This window comes from Dysidea avara, chromosome 5 (genome assembly GCF_963678975.1).
Source record: "Dysidea avara chromosome 5, odDysAvar1.4, whole genome shotgun sequence".
Taxonomy (NCBI): Eukaryota; Metazoa; Porifera; class Demospongiae; order Dictyoceratida; family Dysideidae; genus Dysidea; species Dysidea avara.
This window is the reverse complement of record NC_089276.1, coordinates 8985520-9007529: the sequence shown is the minus strand read 5'-3', so window position 1 is coordinate 9007529 and position 22010 is coordinate 8985520. Positions and strand designations below refer to the sequence as shown.

Genomic DNA, 22010 nt, shown 5'->3' with positions numbered 1-22010 from the left:
TGCAATGTTTTAAGCTTTTGTGTAGCTACACACTGTTATAAGATAATCGCAGGCATGAATTGTTCAAATGGAATGTTTTGTATCCATGTTTATATAATGCTCCTAGCTAATTAATATACACCCATGATTCATGTTTCACAGTGAAACCTGTCTTAGTTTGAGTATGCACGTACCTACCTGAGTAGCATAATACAAGATCATATGCAATAACAATAATAATGTACTGACACATTTATTACATATTAAGATTTATTTATTATGTTGAATCTAGCTAATGCCTGATTCTTATTGATCAGAGAATAGTACAATTCAAATGACATGTGCCAATGTAATAATACTGTAAAACAGTTTTTAAAATAATTTACAAATGCGTTTCATTTATTTCTACTTCTCCATCATCTAAGATTGCTTCATAATCAGTTGAAGATAATGCTACCCCAATACAACGATCAGCTAAATGAGAATTATATAAGATGAGCATCAAAGTACATAAAATATGTATATATGTTTATGACAGTTACAGTATAATGATTTTTTTGAAAGGTCAATTTAAATACTTTTATTTTCCTTTGCTTTACCAGTTAGGCAAGCCTAAACGTAACTGTTTTACTAAATGTGAAACAGGACAAATACCTACTAGGATTGAAAAATCCCACCCAGATCCACAGGCCATCCTGATGCCAGCCAAATGCCACACTTAGACCATGGTGGTCACACCAGGGAGACAGGGCACTAAAATAAATTTTACCTGAATATATCACTTTCCAATCTTACATGATAAACTAATGGAAGTCAATAGGGATAATACGTTTACCTGTAACTGAGTGGATAAATAATGCTGTACAACTGGTTTGACTTTCAAGATATAATTATTAAAGATGCCCTTATCAAAAGCTACACAAAAGGGACAAGAATTTAAGTATAGGATCTTTAGTTAGGATGATCTTCAATGCTGAATTTTAACTACTTGAAATAAATACTTAAATGTCAACTCTTTACTATTTCCAGTTCTTTGTACTTTTGTGGACACTCCCTTTCTTTTGGTCCAGCTGCATGTTTGTTTTTTTGCTAGAATATAAACTTACTTTCATGCTGGCCATTACAAACTACACCATTAGTACGCAAGTGTCCATCAGCTGACAAACTTCTTGTGATGGCTTGTCCTTGATGTACTTTATGATCAGCCTGATGTTGAGCTTGCAATTCACCTAATGGTATGCAAACAAGTTGAACTATACCATACACAGTAGCTCAAATTTTTAACAGAGGGACAAATTAAATGACTTAAATGGATAAAGATGCTTCAATATTTGTATTACACAATAGCATAGTAAATAAGTTTAGAGTGAACTTTGATGAAGTGCAAGCTAATCATTAAATATGTCTGACATTTCCCAGAAGTGCGTCATGCAGCCAAGAGATCACCATGGGTATATTGACAAAGAAAATGTAGTTATCACGTATATGGAACTTTTGTGCTCTCTTCTCCAAATGAGATGATTTTTATACTACGCCCTCCATCTTTTGCACCCCACATACCAAATTTAAGCAAGATATCCTAATCAATTATGAGCCCTCAAAGTTTATCCGGACTTCTTCATTCAGAAGCTTAGATGTATCTTCTTTTTTTCACTCACTTTACAAAAAAAAACATTATAAATGTAAACACGCTGCTTGATTGCTTTGAAATTTGGCTTACATTAAGGACATATTAAGGAAAATTTACTTACAGTAATTTGCTTTTTTTTTTCATTGTAAAATAATTTTCGTATGCAAAACTTGTATGTTGCTTTGTTATTGGGTACTAAAAGAGTGTAATTTCTGTCTGAAAATTCTCCTAGATGTAAACCTGCTATATACAGATTCCACCAGCCCTGTGTGTTCCTGTTTATGAAATTTATTGTACACATGCAAACAAACAGAGCAGTTTAATGTCTATGCATGCTGTAGAAACCTTTCATAGCATTGGCCAGTTGCTTGGTAGTGATGTTTCCATGTTCTTCCATAACATCTAGCAAAGAATAGAAGCTGGTTGTGTCATTCACACTCAAAGGACCATTGATGTACATCAAAAGCTCATTAACTTGATCCGAGGGTCTGGGTTTACTCTTAATGACAGCTCTATCTTGAACATTTATGACTTCTTTTGATATAAAATATGGAAGTAGAGTATCAATATCAGTCAGGGTATGTGTCATTTCAGCAAAATATTTCTTGTACAACTTGTATTCTTTCCCTCCATGTAAAATTTTCTTAGCCAGATGAGAATCTAAGCATAATAATAGTATATAAGTGATATATTAAAAGTTACATATTAACTAATAACATGATCAGTAACTCATGGCTTCACATAACTAGTTACATGGTAGCTGTATAATTTATCAAAACAATAAAAAAATTGACTACAATATAATTTAATGTTAATAGCCATTATTGAGTTATACCTGTACTGATCTGAAGGCATCAGTTACGTATAGGTGCTGTTTGTTGGCTGGTCAGTTAGTCAGTCAATCAGCAAAAACTTCCATCAAATATACAAATACTATACATTTTTAAAATTTCATAGAAACTTTTGAGAAGCATTTCAGGTCATCTTGAAGCATACTGTACAAAACTAATACTGTGAAAGGAATGTGAGATTGACTTTTGAGTGGCCTGTAGTTTGAGAAAAGATGGCAGTAGCTATATAATGCAAATACTATATGGTACGCAACAAAACTATGAATTGCATTATCATACTATGATGCCTACATGGACATCTGCAAACTGTAGTATGCATAAATACCTGATGGAAGTACACTTTCATCCTGATCAAATTCCACATAATCAATGGTATGAACAGGAAAGGTGAGAGTTTCAGTTCCATTATTACAGGTCTGCTTTTTGTCTTCATTATTCTTCATTACAACATGAACAATGGTAGACAGATGTTGGATAGAACCATTGCTACGTAAAGTGAGAAAAAATCGTGGCGGATAAGCATTTTCTCTCTCCAATGCTTTTAAATCACCCATTTTAAAGTGTTGAAAGCATAGATCTGCTGGTGTGATCTAAAAGTATACACATGTTATGTCATTAAATCATTAAAGCAGGTACATTGTAGCAAATTACTTGAATACAGTAGAACCTCAATTGTCTGAACTAAGGAAGGTGTTCATATAATCAAGCAGTGTAATACAATAATACGTATACTGCATTTATATACAGAGCTTTGCTCAACTGCTCCAATAAAGCATACACTTGTTGACAAAATACTCTAATTAAGCAGTCAATTTACATTCGGATGATCAAGTGTTCAGTTAATCAGTGTTTAGATATTGAGTGTATCATCAAAATTATATAACAATGATAACATCAGATCATGATGATTATGGCATGTGTCCTTTTGGCTTCCATTCAGAATTTTAGAAGAAGGTGCATTACTCTTTAATCTTCAACTGAAACAATTATTCTAATAATTTGAGCTTAAAAATATCATTTCTACTAGTGTACGCATGAAAAATCTGCCCAACTACTTTATTAGAATATGGGCTGACTGTTCTATTAAGGTATCTCTGTCACCTGTAAAAAACTCTTTGTTGAAAATTCTTCAAAATCACAATAATTCGTTATTGTGGTTTGTGCTAAGCATGCTTCTCACATCCTTGAATGTGTACAAACAGAATTTGAACATTTATACTTTACATATAAGGCAATGCTTGCATTTAAGTTGAGGCTCATGTGTACCATACCCTTACATTGCACCTTGGTGATTAAATGTTCACCAGCTAGTATAGCTGTAGGTCTAAACAACCTTCCTCGCTTTTTATTTTTATGATCCCTACTCAAATGTTAAACTTCTCCTTTATCTCTTTCTGTTTTTAATTTTCATTTACTTTTATTGTAACAAACTTGACTTATTACTGGTAAACAGTGCATACTGTAATTTGCTTTTTCCATTGTAAAAAAAATGTACGCAAAAACTTGTACAAAAATTTCTTACACGAAAAATTTTTAACACCAGATCAAACTATTCTAATAGAGTAGTCATTCACGTAAATCCTACAAAAATATTTATGCACGGAAATTTTTATCACAAAAATATTTTGCACAAAAATAAAGCAAATTATAGTAACCACATATCACACCAAAGGAAAAAATGGGGCCAGACACATTATAAAAATTAATTGCTCATCTGAACACGTGCCTCAAATATCAACTACCCAATTATAAATTGCCATTGTCACATTGAATTGGTTGTCATTGTTACAGTTTGGCAAAAACCTTGCATAATATAAAATACTTGCTTACGTGTATTACATTATACTGTACTCTCCCTTATGCATAATGTACATTATGGTATTGCACTACAATTAATACCTTATCTTTCCCAGTATGTGAAATTTTCCAACCATCACATTGTTTGGAGTCATACTTAAGACAAAGGACAGAATTTTTGCAAAGAAAAAAATATATCTTTGCATTGTTCAGTAAGATGAATTCTCTGTGCTGCTCTTTAACAGTCTACAGGAAAATAGCTTATAATACTGTACAGCATACACCATTATATGAATATAAAACAATTCTTATGAATGTTAAAATAGCCAAGTTGTGAAACAAGATGATACTATACTTAGAAACTAGACATCTTATGTAGTTTGTAATAATTTTTAATTAACCATAATCAATTTACAATAATAATACAATTGATTATAATTATACTTAAGCATCAATCACAGGTGTTTGTATTGGTCACTTACTACTTTTACACAATTTAAGACTATCTATCCCTATAAGGAGTTCTGGTGACTGTTGGATTTTGACAATTAGTGCATGTGTAAGAGGCCATACATGGATACTTTTTTTTGTGCCTTGTGTACTTATGCACTCCTGAAAGTTCCAATTAGGCACCAAATACGCTGGCATAATTTTAAGCATAGTACAGTTTGTAGGCACTTTAAAGTATCAAGCATAATGTTACCATAATAGGCAGAATAATTATGCTAAACTACAGAACCTTGCTTGTGAAATGCAAAGTAAAAATATCAATCTATTCTACTACAATAGTCAGAAACTCTCATAGAGCAGGCAGGTAGCCATTCAATATGACTATTGTAATACACTAAGCAGCCAAGTTGATTAAAGGTTCATTTGCAGCAATGTTTTAAAACAGTTCCATTCAAAGCATAAGCATTGCTCTATACATTCAGAAACTGCAAAACATTGGAAATATGGCATAAATTTTTGAGCATTATAATTATGAGCACAATGGGCTGAATTTTTGAGCACTGCAACATAGCATAATAATAAAAAATTAAAAGCATTATAAGTTGGTGCTTTGTTCGGCCAGGGGCAGATCCAGGGTTTGGCTTGTGGGCGTGTACCTGGATAGCTAGTATATGGAGCAGGGGGCTACAAGTACAAGCCACCCTAGAAGCTAAAGCTTTCATATGTTTCAGGACTAAAAAAATTGAAGTCATACTGCTTTCTACGTGAACTAAATTGATCAAGAGGGATAAGTGACAGTCATCAGCTAGCTATAGCTAGCTATATATAATTATTATGGACCTAACCTAAATAATGGCATACACAAGACCATGTACATTTCATATTTCATTTGAAAATACCCTTAGGAGGTCAAGTGTGCTCATGTATGGGATAATACTACAGATGCTAGCTTTTCATACTCTGTAGGATTCTCAGTAGTGTCATATGTGGTGACTCTTCTATTAGAGTATTTGACTGACTGCTTTTAGTATCTCAATCTTTTGTTGGGTGATCCCTTGGATCTGTTAACAGTTCTACAATTACAGTATGATATACTGTACATACCTGAATGCAATCTTCAAGTGAATAACAGAAACATATTTCAAAGGAAATTGACACACCAATCTTGGTGATTACAGGTTTAGACAAATATGCAAAAGCAACACAATGATTTAAATCTCTTGACTTTAGCTTCCTCCTTCTTCTAGCTACACACTTTGTGCACCAAGATTTGGTGTGAATACAACATTCATCACTACCAACTTCAAAATAACAATCGGCATCATCTTCACGCATCAAATACACACACTCTTCATCATCATCCCACACTTTGTCACTTTCATTAGCAGTTAACACACATAAATCATTGATATCTTCCTCACTGTTGGCAGCATCACAGTGCTGGAGATACATTTGTACATTTTGCTGAAATGTATAGCCAGCTGAGGCCCAAACAAATGCACTAACACGTTCATAGTCTTCTGGGAGTTTAAAAGGACCAACTAGGCTTCCACATGCCTTCACTTCAACCAAATTGTATGTTGCTACAGCATTCTTGGGAATGTGAATAAATACACTGTGTTGTTTAATGTTAATGTTTCCTCCTCTTTGATCAACTATCTTCATGGCAAAGTCTTTCTTTGGAAGTGGACAATCTTCTGTTACTTTGTAAAACACACTTTGAGTGTTACCTGGAGATGCACACATACATCAAGACACACGGTAGTGCGTCGTGCGGCCCAAGAAGCCGGCGCGTAACACCCGTGAGTATATTGACAGGAAGAAAGAAAACGCAATTTTCGCACCTCCGTAGCTCTGTGTTTCCTTGATGAAACAAGACGATGTTTGCTGTGGACACTCTCTCAAACTTCAGCACTCCACATTCCAAATTTGAGCGAAATCGCTTCACGCGTTCCCGAGATATGCGACTTCAAAAATTGGCTGAGTTTCTTCGGTTTTTTTCTTCTTATTTTCTTCCTCTTGTCGCACACTTACAAAAAATGCTATAAAACGCGAACGCCATATCCGATTGCCTTGAAATTTGGCACACAGAAGGGGGGTATAAAGGCGCATCGCGGTACCAACTTTGGCTGGAATACAATAAACAGACAAAGCGTTATGAGCGATTATTCACGAAAAATAACACCAATATGTTGTCACGTCTACAGGTTAAACCGCGTATGGGAAGAAGCTGAAAATCGGTGGGTGAATAGGTTAACTATTGAACCTCAAACCTTTTGTAGTTTGAAAGAAATCGAGCTAAAAACCAGGAAGATACAACGAAAAAACCAACACTGTGTAACAATTACACAATCGAGATTAGCTAATAAAAAAAACGACTGCTTGCCACGCCTACCAGATAAACTGCTTGAGGTAATGCTTTGAAAATCACTGTACAGATGGAGTAATCATCTTAGAAAGGCTCATCAATGGTGTAGAAGAATCAGACTTAAAACCACGGAGTTATAACATGAAATCCAACTTGGTGCAGCAAGTGCGAGATCGAGATACTCTAATAGAGCAGTCATCCTAATAGAGCAGTCACCCTGAAGAAAATTCAAGAGATCAGTTAGAAAAAGAAACCTGTATAGAGATCAGCTACACACAAGTCACCCTGTAGAGAGATCAGCTAGAAGAAGTTACCTTGTAGGACAACTATGGAAAGAGATAGTTTAACTAGAAGAAATCACCTTGTAGAGTTCAGCTACAAAGAAACCACCATGTAGAGATTTCAGTTACAAACAAATCGCCCTGTAGAGAGATCAATAGAAGAAGTTACCTTGCAGAGAGTTCAGCTACAAAGAAACCATCATGTAGAGAGTTCAGCTACAAACAAATCTCCCTGTAGAGAGCTTAGCTAGAAGAAGTTACCTTGCAGAGAGTTCAGCTACAAAGAAACCATCATGTAGAGAGTTCAGTTACAAACAAATCTCCCTGTAGAGAGATCAGCTAGAAGAAGTTACCTTGTAGAGAGTTCAGCTTCAAACAAATCACCCTGTAGAAAGATCAGCTAGAAGAAGTCACCTTATAGAGAGTTCAGTTACAAAGAAACAACCATGTAGAGAGCTCAGCTACAAACTAGTGACCTTGTAGAGACATCAGCTAGAAGAAGTTACCTCATAGAGAGTTCAGCTACAAAGAAACCATTCTTTAAAGAGCTCAGCTGCAAACAAATCACCTATACAGAATTCAGCTACGAACAAATCACCCTGTAGAGAGATCAGCTAGAATAAATTACCTTGTAGATAATTCAGCTACAAACAAATCTCCCTGTAGAGAGATCAGCTAGAAGAAATTACCTTGTAAAGAATTCAGCTACAAAGAAACCACCATGTAGAGAGTTCAGCTGCAAAGAAATCACCCTGTAGAAAATTCAGCCACAAACAAATTGCCCTGTAGAAAGATCAGTTAGAAGAAGTTAACTTTTAGAGAGTTCAGCTACAAAGAAACCATTCTGTAAAGAGCTCAGCTGCAAACAAATCACCTGTACAGAATTCAGCTACAAACAAATCACCCTGTGGAGGGATCAGCTAGAAGAAGTTACCTTGTAGATCGTTCAGCTACAAACAAATCACCCTGTAGGGAGATCAGCTAGAAGAAGTTACCTTGTAGAGAGTTCAGCTACAAAGAAACCACCATGTAGACAATTCAGCTGCAAAGAAATCACCCTGTATAAAATTCTGCCACAAGCAAATTGCCCTGTAGAAAGATCAGTTACCTTGTAGAGAGTTCATCTACAAAGAAACCATTCTGTAAAGAGCTCAGCTGCAAACAAATCACCTGTACAGAATTCAGCTACAAACAAATCACCCTGTGGAGAGATCAGCTAGAAGAAGTTACCTTGTAGATCGTTCAGCTACAAACAATTCACCCTGTAGAGAGAGCAATTAGAAGAAGTCACCTTGTAGAGTGTTCAGTTACAAAGAAACCACCATGGAGATTTCTGTAATCAATATATGTATTATATATATATATAATTTGTACATTTACTGATAAAATATTTAAAGTACATCTACTTCATCTTTTTTCTTCCTGTGGTAAAGAAAAAAAGATAGGTTAAAAAAGTCCCAAAGCCGGCCTATGGGATATACAAATACAAAAAGAAATGAAATCTAATCCAAAACAGCCAGGCTGTAAAAAAAGTGTGCGGCCCTCAAAAAGGCTATGGTGAAAAAAGATGTGAAATCCAAGGTGGTAGCCAAGAAATGGCTGTGATGGTAGGTTAATGGTAAAAATTTTAATGACGACAAATCAGGTGAATTTTGTGCCAAGACCCACATCTTTTTTCACCATAGCCTTTTTGAGGGCCGCACACTTTTTTTTACAGCTTGGCTGTTTTGGATTAGATATAATCAAGAGTACATAATATATATATTATATATATTATGTACTCTTGATATAATATTACACAAACATGACTTTAAAGTCAAGTCATGACTAGTGCATCATTTATAATAGTATGGTGTCTAAGACTTACTTTAGCAATAAACACTGTAACTATAATGATCCAAATCACAATATAGACTGTCAAAATTAATGTTCCTGCCCAACACCCCAGATTAACATGTATAACTGATGTACACTTTCTCTGCACTTTGAAACCACTCCCTACATGTAATTGCAAAGGTTGGCCACCTGCTCTTTAGTACTTCTGAGGATATTAATGGACTATATACCTATTATCAAGGTCAATAGCTTATATAGTACACTGTATATTATATTTTCTATTAAACCATTAGCATGTGAGATTTTTTTGCTTATCAGGGCATGCGTTCGGGCATGCAACAGTAAGTGTGTATTATACAGGAACCAAGAACACAATTTTCATGAATTCATACACAGTGAAACTGAAACAACTAGTCCATTTTATCTGTGAAGCATCCCTCAGAATGGGATATCAACCATACAAAGTTTGAGCTAAATTGGTCCAGCCATACATCTTCAAAGTTCATCTTATTTTCTGCCATTAATTTTGCTTTCCCACCACTAACAAAAATTTTCACAGCTTACCCAAGCCTTAGTTCAAATTTAGAGGGTAAAAAAGCTTTTTTCTGCCAATTAGTGTACAGATGGTGAAAGTAAAGCAAAGATACTAGCAATTTTTCAATATTGCAAGTGCATTTTTTTGGCAGGGTAAACTACTGACAGAAATAACTTAAGAATTGGTATGCAGATAGGCTAACCATCATAGCACAGACCTTTTGTGATTTGAAAGTGTTAACTAATGAAATATAAAGAACATGTGAAACAAGCACGATCAAGATACTCTAATAGAACAGTCACAAAAAGTATAAAAAAAGCATGCACAAAAATGTCAAAACAGCATTTAGGGTTTGAGCCAGGAACCAGGAACCTCCATACCTATGCACCCAATCTCCACTGCCGTCAGTTTACTGCACCAGAATATATAAATCTACTCATGGAAACCCTATGTGCATTGTATTAGAAGTGCTCAGAAAATGCTTCAGTGATGTAATGGGAAACTCTGCTTAATTTAATAACGTGAAAGCCAACCATATGTGAATGTATCGCTTTATACATGTGACATTCAGCAACTAACTAGCTAATGTAATACAAAGTTTCAAAATATAGTACAAATATAGTTCTGTTTACCTGTAGTAAAAAAGAATAGTCAATAGCCAGCATACAGTAGTTATTTTACAAATACAAAGAATGTCAGCTGTGAAAAATTTCAAAAATAGGCTATAGTATGAAAAAGATATGATATCAAAAGTGGTGGCTAAGAAATGGCTGCAATGATAATATACTCTCACTTTATTATCAACATAGGCATTTCTAGACTGCCACCTTTGATATCACATCTTCTCAGACTAGCCTATTGTTGGAATGCCGCACCCTTTTTACTGCTGGGCTATATATTTTGGATTAGATCATTATAATAACAACACAAGAGAGCAGGAATCTCTGTGTACCCTAACCCATACCATATTTGACTAGGCCCTGCAAAAACATGGCATGTGGGCACATGAAATTTGTTTACATTCTTATAACTCAAGTCTTTTATGCTAAGGCTGTATATATGCAATTTTAGCTATCATTAAATAGTTACTGTAATTGGGTTTATACACTACAGTACAAGTTACAGAATGAAGACACCCTATACTGGTATTTAGATAAATCTATTATGTAATTGGGGTGTAGTTTGTGCCCATATGCCCAATCACAATAGCACTCACATTTTAATGAAACCATTCATTTAGTTAGATATATTATACATACATACCACCATTTAGCAAATTAGGATCATCGACTAATGAAGAGTCCTGCAGGTGTTTTGGTGGCCTCTCATTTGGTTCCAGCATGTCAGGAGTCTTGAAATATGTGTCACATACATGTATACAGTGTTCATTACTTGCTGGTTGATGGTCAGTTTTAGCGTACACTTGATTTGTTGTATGATATGTATCAACATGACATATATCTTTACATTTGCGAACGAAATCAAAGTCTTCATATTGAAGAACGGAAAACTCAGATTCCTCTACCTGCCTTTCCACTGGTAGTTCAGCAGCTTCCACAGCTAATAAATATACACATGTCACTGAAATGTACATAATAAGTATTATTACATGGAACTATAAGTATACACAGGAATTTAAATGTATATTGTAGATCACAGCAAAAATAGGCACTGAAACAGGTACACTTGGTTCAAGTAGTTAATGTTTCAGTAAGCTATGTATATGTACATGACTGAAGTTGCGATTAAAACGTTTATATGTCTATTGCAAGTAGATGTTGCCAAGAATCAAGAATCCAGTTGGAAGGTTGAATTATACTTAAGCTTACACTGCATATATTGCATACACAGCATATGTTGGCTAGTCGCCTGGCTACAACAATATACATACTTACTAGCCAGCAATTCAAACAGAAAACTTTTAGCACATAACAGTAAATTAAGCAGGAATAGAATTAGACAAGAGTATTTGAAACTCATGAGATCAACTCTTGGCTCCATTTAGACATCAGTAAATCATTATACCAATTACTTGTGAATACACCTTTTTTCTAACTATATCATAAAGTGACAATAATTGGTTAAGTGATAGTTTTCTAAATGGTTGCATATTAGGATTATTATAATTATTAACACCATGTGACTATTTGTGCACATACCAGTATTGCCATCAAATCCATGCTTTGAATAACAGAATGAGTCCCTCTCTACATTCAGTTGCAACTTTTCATTGGTTTTTAAAGATGAATTGATATCTTCAAATTCACAACAAGCATGCTGGTGAGGAGCTTCAACATGAATATGTGTTGCTGATTTAGGTGTACCCTCATCATCCAAAACTGTAAGGTGTGACCCATGTAGTTGTGGAAGATGGATACTTAGAGAGCTTAGAGAGCAGTCGGATAAATCAGTTTCACTAATAATTGGTGGTGAATAAACCGCAAGTTCTTCTACAAATGAAGAACAAATCTTTCTTTATTATATATACGGTATACTGCTTATAAATCTTTAACAATATCTCTAGTTTAATTTTTTTACATAATTTACATATCTGAAAAGTTTTCCAGTGTACATTTTAATGCAATCTTTTCTCTTGCTGAATACTTTTACATGCAATCATTTCTTCACTTCAGTGAAGATATTGCTTGTGTTAGACGATTTACTGCCATCTGTTATTTATCATCAGAAAAGATGTTGATAACAAAATAGGTAGGATATTAGGCATATGCATAGGAAGCAGGAGTATAGATATCATTTGCTGTATTTGTCTCAAAGCCTTGCCACCATGCAGCATGTATGTATGTACGTATGTATGTACAGCATGCGTGTTTATATGTACATAGATTCCTTTAAAAAATACCAAGACTCACCATTTCTATTCAGTGGTATAAGAGGTATGCTATCAGTGGCAGGGGATACAGAAGATTCTCTTTTCTTGGTTTTATGCAGAATAGGATGGTTTTGTGAACGTGACATGTAACACCTGCCATTAAATCAATTGACATTTCAGTAGCAAAATTATAAGAATTAAATTGTAATTAATATTCTCAAAAGTAAAAATCACAGCAGTAAAAACAATGAAACAAAGACAGCCTGTATATAATACACATCAAGATACACAATACCATATACACGGTAATATGTACTGTATAATATGAAGATTCTCTTAGCCATTGTTCAATCCATTACTAACCTGACAGCAATGCAGATTAAAGCAATCAATATTAGTATTGTTATCACACTTCCCATTATTCCAATAATAACGGCCAGTGATAATGATGATGACGATGACGGTGAAGGTGATGATGGTACAGGATTTACTGCAGAAATTAAGCAATGATACACCAGTTATATGCAATGTTTATCCCATGCATCCACTTTACTCTGTATAATTCATATTACACATTTCTATTTACAGTACATGCATGTAGAATGTGAGGCCAAATCTAGCTGCAATTGGAGAGTTGATCATACTGCATTGTATCTCAATAGCACATTTTATTTTTATGTTACACATTGATGTATGGATGTACTGCAGCTACAAGCAAAGTGGTCCTAGCTACATCAATTTGTTTACACATTGAAGATGTGTAATAATATTATATATAATATACATGTAACTCTATCTTGCACATGCACACACACACACACACACACACACACATATTACTGCCATATCATAAATAGTTTCTCTATTAAGTTAAATGTTTTATCATTGCTAGATATAATAGTTGTCCATATAAATCTGTAAAGCTACACATCATGATCACACTTGAAAGGTAATTAATTTGACCACACTTGAAAGGTAATTAATTTTTGAGGAGCATGAGTACTCCTCATATTTGACAATACTCATGCTCCTCAAAGATTACCTTTCAATTGTGGTCAAAAAACATAGTCTGAACCTCACGATAAGTAATGTTCTGCATTTGCGGAAGCTTATCATCTTCATTCATTTTCTGGAATTTCCAAACATACTTCAGCCAGCATTTGTGATGATACCTGATTTCAAGAGCATAGGGCTGATCAGCTGCAGAATCAATCAGACAGTTGATCCTGTCACGCATTTTCTGATCTTCAAGGGCCACAGTGTGGCTCTTGAAAGCAGCCTATGCATGGTCATATGAAATAAACAAAAGCTTTGACTCCAGATGCTTTACTGATTCTGGTTTGCAACACCAAACACATTTGTTTTTGTCATGAATCAGCCCTAAACTTGATCGCAGCCTCTTGGCAGCTGGAGCTTCATCTTGGGAACTAACCTCAGCTATGGATGAAGATTGTGACTGGCATTCATCCACCTCACGTTTCTTCTGCCTTTTTGAGCCTGTTCTAGTTTCTTGGTATTGCTAAGCATCAATCTGCAGGAATCATGAATAAAGTGTTCGACTGGACCTTTCACCCAATCTATGCATTCATGAACACTTCCAAACTTGTCTAGACCTTTCGAGAGGAAAGACTTTTGCCTGATAATCTCCCACCTCTCAGTGGAACCAATGGCATCCGTGGTTGGATTACAAGGCTCACCGCACTGAAGCATGCATGGTACTTCAGCTGTCTCCATTATTCTTGTTACAATCTACATGTTTATGGCCAAAATGGGCTTAACTATAATACCAAAATAACCATTTAGTTCACATACCTTTTCTTGATGGAGCTGCAAAAAATAATGTGCTTTTGGATGTTTCTTTGCCACTAAATTTGATCGATCAGAGGGATAGGAGTATAGCAGTTAGTACTGCAAATTCTTGTGTTATAAAAGGTTACTTACCCAAATTGATGACTTAAACTGACTGAACTAGTAGCTCAAAAATTTCTGTATTTATACTATATCTCAATATTCTTGCATGATCATGCACATACTGCTACTTCATCAAATGTGCAAGTTTCTACATGCATATACTGAAGCATTTTACCTCGATTTTACACTTCTTTCACTTTTCCAATTGAAACTATTGTTGAATATTGGGTCTAATAAAGGAAATAGCTCGAAACTGATGCCAGAATTGTTTATTTATCCTAAAAAGTGTCTTTGTGCACTATTGTATGCAGCATACCCTGATGTTAGGTTTCGCTAGCAGCAATTTTAAATTTGACGTCACAGCAAAATACCAGGACTTTTGGGAGGGACCTGGGAGCTAAATTTTCGATAAATGACCCCAAGAAGCGAAATCAATCATCAAAACATGTTAGCCGAGGAGTGCACGGAATTGTCATTTATGACTGTACTATAAGCTTGATGCATGCTGAAAGATAGCATGCAGCCAGATGAGGGAACTGTCACGGTTTTGTGAATTTGTTGAGGGAGATTTGCATCTTTGCATGCATATTGGCTCACACTTACAAGAAAATAATGTTTTAAGCTGAAATTATATGGTGCACAATGCATAGTATATTTTTTAAATGCCAAGTTTGGTTTTTGTATCAAATTGTAGAGGGATGTGATGTGTGTTGGGCTTTGCTATTTTAAGTGTTGCATCAGTGTTTTAAGAGCAAAAACTCTGTTTGGGTAATATGTGTTAGCAAGAATAGCAAAACGTTTCTACCTAGATGGGTGTATGAATGACTATACTATACTGAAGTGGAGTACAATTATGACATTGCCACACTGCTAACAATGCATCTGTCATTTCTTGGCCACCACCTTTGGTTTTGTAATCAAAATAGATAGCGGTAGTGGTAGTTCAGTGGCACTGGCCCTAGGTTTTAAGTGTGATGTTTCAAATTTAATGAGGTGTGAGAGTTCTGGCTAGATTTGTGACCGGATTTGCAAAAAGCTACCTATTTCACATGCAAAATTTGACCTGAACTTCAACGTTTTGATCATGAATATGAAATTTTCCATAAGTGCAGCTACACTCTGGCTGCATTTTGATACAAAAAGCAAGTTAATCAGTATAAGGACTCAATTGTTTCCTCATTTTGTTTGCTGGTATGTAAAATGTGTAGAAAAGGTACATTTTCGCAAATTGTTCACATTTTATCACTTTTGTGCTGAGGGACTGAGCATTTAAGGAAGATCTACATGAATGTGTGAAAAACAATATTTTTTTATTAATAACACATTGTAGTACAACTTTCTTGCCTGCATGACACCATATCATACATCGTGATCACAACATTTAATTACTGTACACATTAATTGCCAGTTGCCATAGAAATAATGCAGTAATCTCCACTAGCATGTTGTTTTTAATATAATACATTTTATGGGCACACAAAACATTACCATGAATGGCCACAGCAATCTGAAATTCTGTACTGTGTGTCCTCACACCAACCACTGCAGTGTATGCTCTGTTTTTTTCCAGGTAATTAAACACAGCAAAGTTGCTTGTAGTGATTATTGATTCAGGTAATGAAGATTGTTTCTTTCTGCGATTACTGGTGGATGGCAGTTGAAGTGATACTTTATATATAGGAAATCCTCTAGCCTCAAACAGTGTTAATGGAGTCCAAGTGATATTGACTGAAACAGCAGATAACCGTTTATAATGCACATTTTCCGGTGCCTTGGTTGGAGTTAGTTCTTGACTGAAAAAGTATTTTGGTTTGTTTTCTGCTCCTCTGCCAACACTGGTGAATGCCACTACCACTATCTGATAGGGTATACCAGGTTCTGTAGAGGATCATATAATAACTGAACCTAATTGTAATGATCATTAACAAACTTACCCAGATTTCCAACAACAAAGTTTCTATCATTCTCACTCAGCATATCACTGACAATTAAAGTGTTATTTTCATTAAACGAATACATCACTACATATCCTGTGATAATCCCATTGGGTTGTACAGGTGGATCCCACAGTACATCCACTTCAGAATTTGATCTACCCATGATGGTCAGCTCAACTATACCAGGGGCTATGCATTAACATGGAAATTAATATTAGCATAGACAATCAACATAGACAATACAATATAGATGGGCATGCAAACAATGATATCTTTAAATCAACTTGCAAACTACTGGCATGTGTAGGGGTAGAACTAAGATCTAATCAAGAAAACACTAGAGTGGCAGTCAATTCCTTTTAACACCAAATACATTGAAATTGAACAATTTATAGTTGTTGCATTTTGCAGGCTCTTTCCCAACTTTCATAAGCTACCCACTTTTGTTATGAAGTATAGGTAGTTAAATGCAATTGGTAAGTTTTGGTAGTGGCATAGCATGCATGATGATATGCGTGTATGTACATACGTATGATGGAAGTGCATGTACCTGCTTCACTAGATCTACCAAATACTTCCTTACTGGGACCACTTGTTCCTCCTCTATTAGAAGCAGTGATGATCACAGCAACCAGCTGATATGGGCTTAGTCCAATAATGTTATAAGATTGTGTCTGTTAAAGAGAGGTGATACAGTAGTATGTACGTACACCATATCGAAGTAATAAAGGAGGAAAATAAATACTAGCCCAACATGTCTTCAAAAATTTTTAGCGTCTTCAAGAAGGTCAACATACAGGTAGCAATAAAATTCAGTACCTTGTATATTATATTCAGTGTAAATAGCTGAATGACCAGGTATTGCTTTCAGTGAACCTCAAAACCAACTATTGTAACACAGATTCATGTTTTTAAATTGTTTAAACAATCCAATGTGGGGTGTTTCTTATTTAAACATGGAATATATTGTCATTTTGTTTAATCCTTTGGAAATAAGTCATTATTTATGACAATAGTGTCATTAATATTTTTTCACTACTATCAATGAATATACAGTATGACTGAGCTTCTTTCTATGGGGCTGTGTGTCTGTTTTCTTTGATTTTGTGATGAAAACTGAATTATATTATAGACTTACTTCTTCTCCATTGTATTCAACAAGTATATTCCTAGTGCCAGCAATAGTGACATATTTGACTGAATAGCTAGTTAAAATCCCATTCTGCACAGCAGGTCTTGTCCAAGTTACACATACTGTACTGCTATTGATTGCAGTAACTGCAATGATCATTGGAGCTCTGGGAGCTATGAAAAGTACAAGTGCAGTCACTGCTGTATATAAAACTTAAATTACCTGCTTCAGTTGTCTTCACTACAACAGGATTACTCACTGGACCATCAGCCACAGTGACACCCTGTACTGTACATGAGTAATCAGTGAATGGGTGGAGACCAGTAACTGTTCCCATTATAGCAGTACCGGTAACGTTAACCTGCAGTACAAAATGTTAAGTAAGAAAAATGACTCAATGTACAATACAATAAAATGCTTCGTACACTTAATATTACTTTTAGATATTTAGATCCACATTTGAAATATTAATGTCCTTTAATTTTTTTCCCAGGATAACCAGTACCCCTTACCATCACCCTTAGCACTGGAAAAAGATAATAATATCAAACTTGATCTATCAAAATTTGTAAACTTTCCAAGCAACTGTCAACTTGATGACTTCAGCTGCTAACATTTTGTTGAAAACTTCAGGGAGAGATCTTGGGAACATTAAAATTCCTGAGAATATATTGGCTAAAGAGATATGCATAATTGTTTACCGTAATTGTATCATTGCAGGTGATGATATACCACCTAACAATTCCATTAGCATCTTGATCAGTTATAGGAATCCACTGGAATGTGATACTAGTAGGTGTTGCTGTAGTAGATGTGAAGTCATTAGGAGCTGTATTAGGAGCTATGTAAACTTTATTTACAATACTGTATATAGTTTTAACTAGTATATCTACCTGTCTCACAAGTAGTAAAGTTCATCACTGAAGTACTAGTACTACCAACTGAATTAGTAGCCACTATGTTGTAGTAGTATGTAGTGAATGGTGTTAGTCCAGTGATTGCAACTGAGAGTAAACCATTTGTGGCATTGTTATACCTCTCCCCTTGCACCACTTCACTAGTATTGTGTAGCATTGTCATATCAATACCATACAGTACTGTGTAGTTCTCTGGATCAAGCACAATACTAATTATCACCCATGAAATGTTTGCTGAGAAAGGTGTGGTGACAACTTCATGTACTATAGGTTGGAATGATGGTATCATTGCTACATAAAAAAAAATTCTATACATCGATTGCTATGGAAATTCCAACTATTCACAAAAAAAATTCCTAATTTCCTTGTACTTGTTTGTTTGGTTTTTTAAATTTAATTATGACTAGTGAGCATGCACATATCACATCAAAGGAAAGAATGGCACTAAGCATAGGTGGTGGAGACGGGGGGGGGCATGGTCCCCCCACTTTTATGGGATACTGTTTGCAAGAAAAGATCGAGATACTCTAATAGAACAGTCAGGAATCTGGATACTCTAATACAGCAGTCACAGTATTCAGAGAAGCAGTGTTGCAAGCTACTTTGTAGCTACGTATGTGTAGGTGTAGTTATAAATAAGGAGATTAAGGAGATATAATTGGTGGAGAGCATCTATTGTCAGCAAGCTGTGACCTTTTTCTTTTTTTTCTTTGGTTTTCAACATACAGCTGGCCTGGCCCCCTCACTCTTTGGCCTGCTCCACCGCCCCTGGCACTAAGCATATTACAAAACTACTTCCACATCTGAATGTGAATCCTGAATATCAGTTAATAGAATACAAATGCCTTTTTCAGCCTACAGTATGTTCCACTCGTTACAAGGCATAACTAAATGAATAGCATGTGGAGTGCCTCTGTAATATATCTGGTCACTACAGAAATTACAGGTGATTCCTGTCTAAATATGATCATCAGCAAGAAGCCATTCACTGCTAATCAACACTTACATGGTAGTGGAGAAAAAATGTGACACAAAGGTGAACAAAGGTATATCCACAACAGTAGACGAAAAGGTATGTCTCAGATTTAAGCAATGTTGGAAAGTGAAAAAATCATTATCAGTAGTGGAATCATGCTTGGCTGAAGGAATCAGTAGCAAAGTCAATAATAGTGTGTTGTAGGCTCACTCTGAAGACACATTTTGGCTTGGCTGTTGTGAAGGACAAAGTGAGGCTGATACTTATTTGACAGGAAGTACAAACTTTCCTCTACTATGCGAATGTCTGCAGGGCTGGTCAAGTGCATATCTCAGCAAACAAGTAATACCATTATCTATTATGCACTCTTAGTTAAATGCTACATCAAAACACCAATGTGTGGTCACAATTGTGTGATATGTACACAAGAATTACTGATACAAGTGTACCTACCAGTAACATAAACAGTGATGGTTTCACTCATTTTCCAATAGGATTAGTCACAGTACATGTGTATATGTTCCACTATCACTTGTAGTAACATTATTAATGGAGTGGGCAGCACGGAACACTGCATTAGTATCAGTTTGAGTTACTTAAAAAGTAACTGTAACTCAACCAAGTTATGTGGGATAAAAGTATATACAATGAGTAACTAATAACTAGTTAATTTTTGGAGTAGTTTTGTTTTTCATCTATTATATTCATGTACGTATTTTTCTTCTTTTTTTCTTATAAAATCTATTCATTAAAGAACTATGCCCCAACTCTGGGTAAATACTTCACCAAAGTTCACTTCAAACCTATAGCCTTGAGTAGCCTTCTGTGTTCTCCAAGGTCTATTAAACTGGGTGGCCTTGTTGGAACTGACATGTCTCTTAATTCAGTAAAACATCTAAAGTCTGCCAGGATCAAAAACAAAAGAAGAGTGAGTACCAATCACAATTCAATCATCTAGGAGTTGCTTGTATTTTATGACACAATTATTATTCAAAATGAGATCAAGGTCACTAAATCAACCTGCAGACTGATTTTTGACTTAGTTGTTGGTGTTTCAACTTCTTCTTCACAAGAAGAATTTAGAATGGTTGGGGGAATATTGAATGTTCACCACTTTAGTTATTTTATTTGTTGTAGTTAACTTTTTTTTATTGCTGTATTTTTCCTTGCCGCGCCCACTTGTGGAGAATTTTAGTGGCTGTGTGTGTCCGAGGACTCTTTCACTTACTAGCTAGCTAGCTATTTTTTGTATGTTATTCATGAGTAATAATGGATTTTCTCTCTCATAAACCGCTAAGCTGTTATTGTTATTGTTATTATCTACTTTACCAGTTAGGCACTGGAGGGTGTACACAGAAGGCAGAGCCTGTTCGAGGTGTTTACCCATAGCCTAGGAGCCTAAGCGAAAATCTTTGAGCTAAATATCCTAAAGTGAAACGGGACAAATACCTATAGCTAGGAGTCAAGGGTCTCTGGAAGTAAGTAACCAGTCCTTGCCAAAGGAATGGGCCTTCATAGAAGAATAAAAGATGAAACGCTTACAAAATAAAATGCAATCTCGAATCAATACTAGCTAGCTATATAATAAAGTAGCTGGCTACGGTAGCTGCAAAGAAATGCGTATAGATTATAACTACCAAGCATACACTCACATTTAATGAGATCCCACGCCAGTATCCCCAGTATCACGCTATAAATTGATTTTGGGTTCATCTTGATCTCTTCTTATTTCTCTTCAGTCCAAAGTTCCGACTAGCTATAGCAGCAGACGTGACACTAAAGCTAGTGCTGAAATTGCTGGCTCGTCTGTACTCTGGCAAGATCCGGCAAGATCTCGGTTTATGTAGAGATTGGAAACAGTTTTTTCCCTTTACTCTGATAAACTTTCCCTGCGATATTACATCATTAGCTAATTGAATAATGAAATCTGACACTCTAAAATTTTTCAGAAGTTTTTCACCACCGATGCATGAGAGTGCACCGCACCAAATTATATCAAGCCTCCGATAAAAAACATGAACCATATATGGTGGCTACTAGGCTAACGTGACGCCTATAGCTATTGGTATCGAGAGTCAACAGGATGTTCAATTAACCATTAACCACAATAGCTAAAATTAACGTATTAAATAATAGCCTCGAGTTACACCGCTTGTAGCTCTCTGGCTATGGGGGAATGCGATGACTATATGCCTTGAATTCAGTATGCATTATAGTAGCTAGCTATATATATATATATATATATATTGACACATAGATTTAATAACATTTACATTTGCAATGTAGGCTACAAAGAGAACCCTACAAGAGTAAGTAAATCATATAACTGTTGTGGTGAAGCCTCATTTATTTATTATTTACTCTACCAGTTAAACACTGCATGGAGAGTGAATGCAGAAGGCAGACTAGGTGCTTACCACTTACTAGCCTTAACAAGACCATGTCACCTAGCTACAGTACCAAAATATAACTATATACATGTATGGTGGTCTCCACAAAGAGATGACCTTGTTTACTTTTTGTGTTACAGTTGTATGTGCACAAGATTTATAATACAGGTGTTGCGTGACCCAGAAATAC

The 22010-nt window shown here is 35.4% G+C and overlaps 1 protein-coding gene across 3 annotated transcripts; it reads right to left on the bottom strand.

The window, feature by feature from the left end:
- Positions 1 to 303: 303 nt before the first annotated feature.
- On the bottom strand, positions 304 to 21402 carry LOC136256065 (uncharacterized). 3 transcript variants are annotated; one of them, XM_066048987.1, is made up of 18 exons: positions 21083 to 21402; positions 18431 to 18745; positions 18239 to 18378; positions 17760 to 17898; positions 17544 to 17710; positions 16956 to 17079; positions 16403 to 16594; positions 15957 to 16346; positions 12921 to 13047; positions 12598 to 12710; positions 11887 to 12177; positions 10991 to 11287; positions 5812 to 6437; positions 4360 to 4503; positions 2786 to 3050; positions 1955 to 2269; positions 1086 to 1208; positions 304 to 453 (listed from the first exon to the last, which is right to left on the bottom strand). In XM_066048987.1, exons 1-18 carry the CDS (start codon positions 21141 to 21143, stop codon positions 362 to 364), a joined length of 3921 nt encoding a protein of 1306 aa, XP_065905059.1. In that variant the 5' UTR covers positions 21144 to 21402; the 3' UTR covers positions 304 to 361. The 3 variants fall into 3 exon arrangements, with proteins under 3 accessions (XP_065905059.1, XP_065905060.1, XP_065905061.1); XM_066048988.1 differs by having other exon boundaries at positions 18239 to 18366; XM_066048989.1 differs by lacking the exon at positions 1086 to 1208.
- Positions 21403 to 22010: the final 608 nt, after the last annotated feature.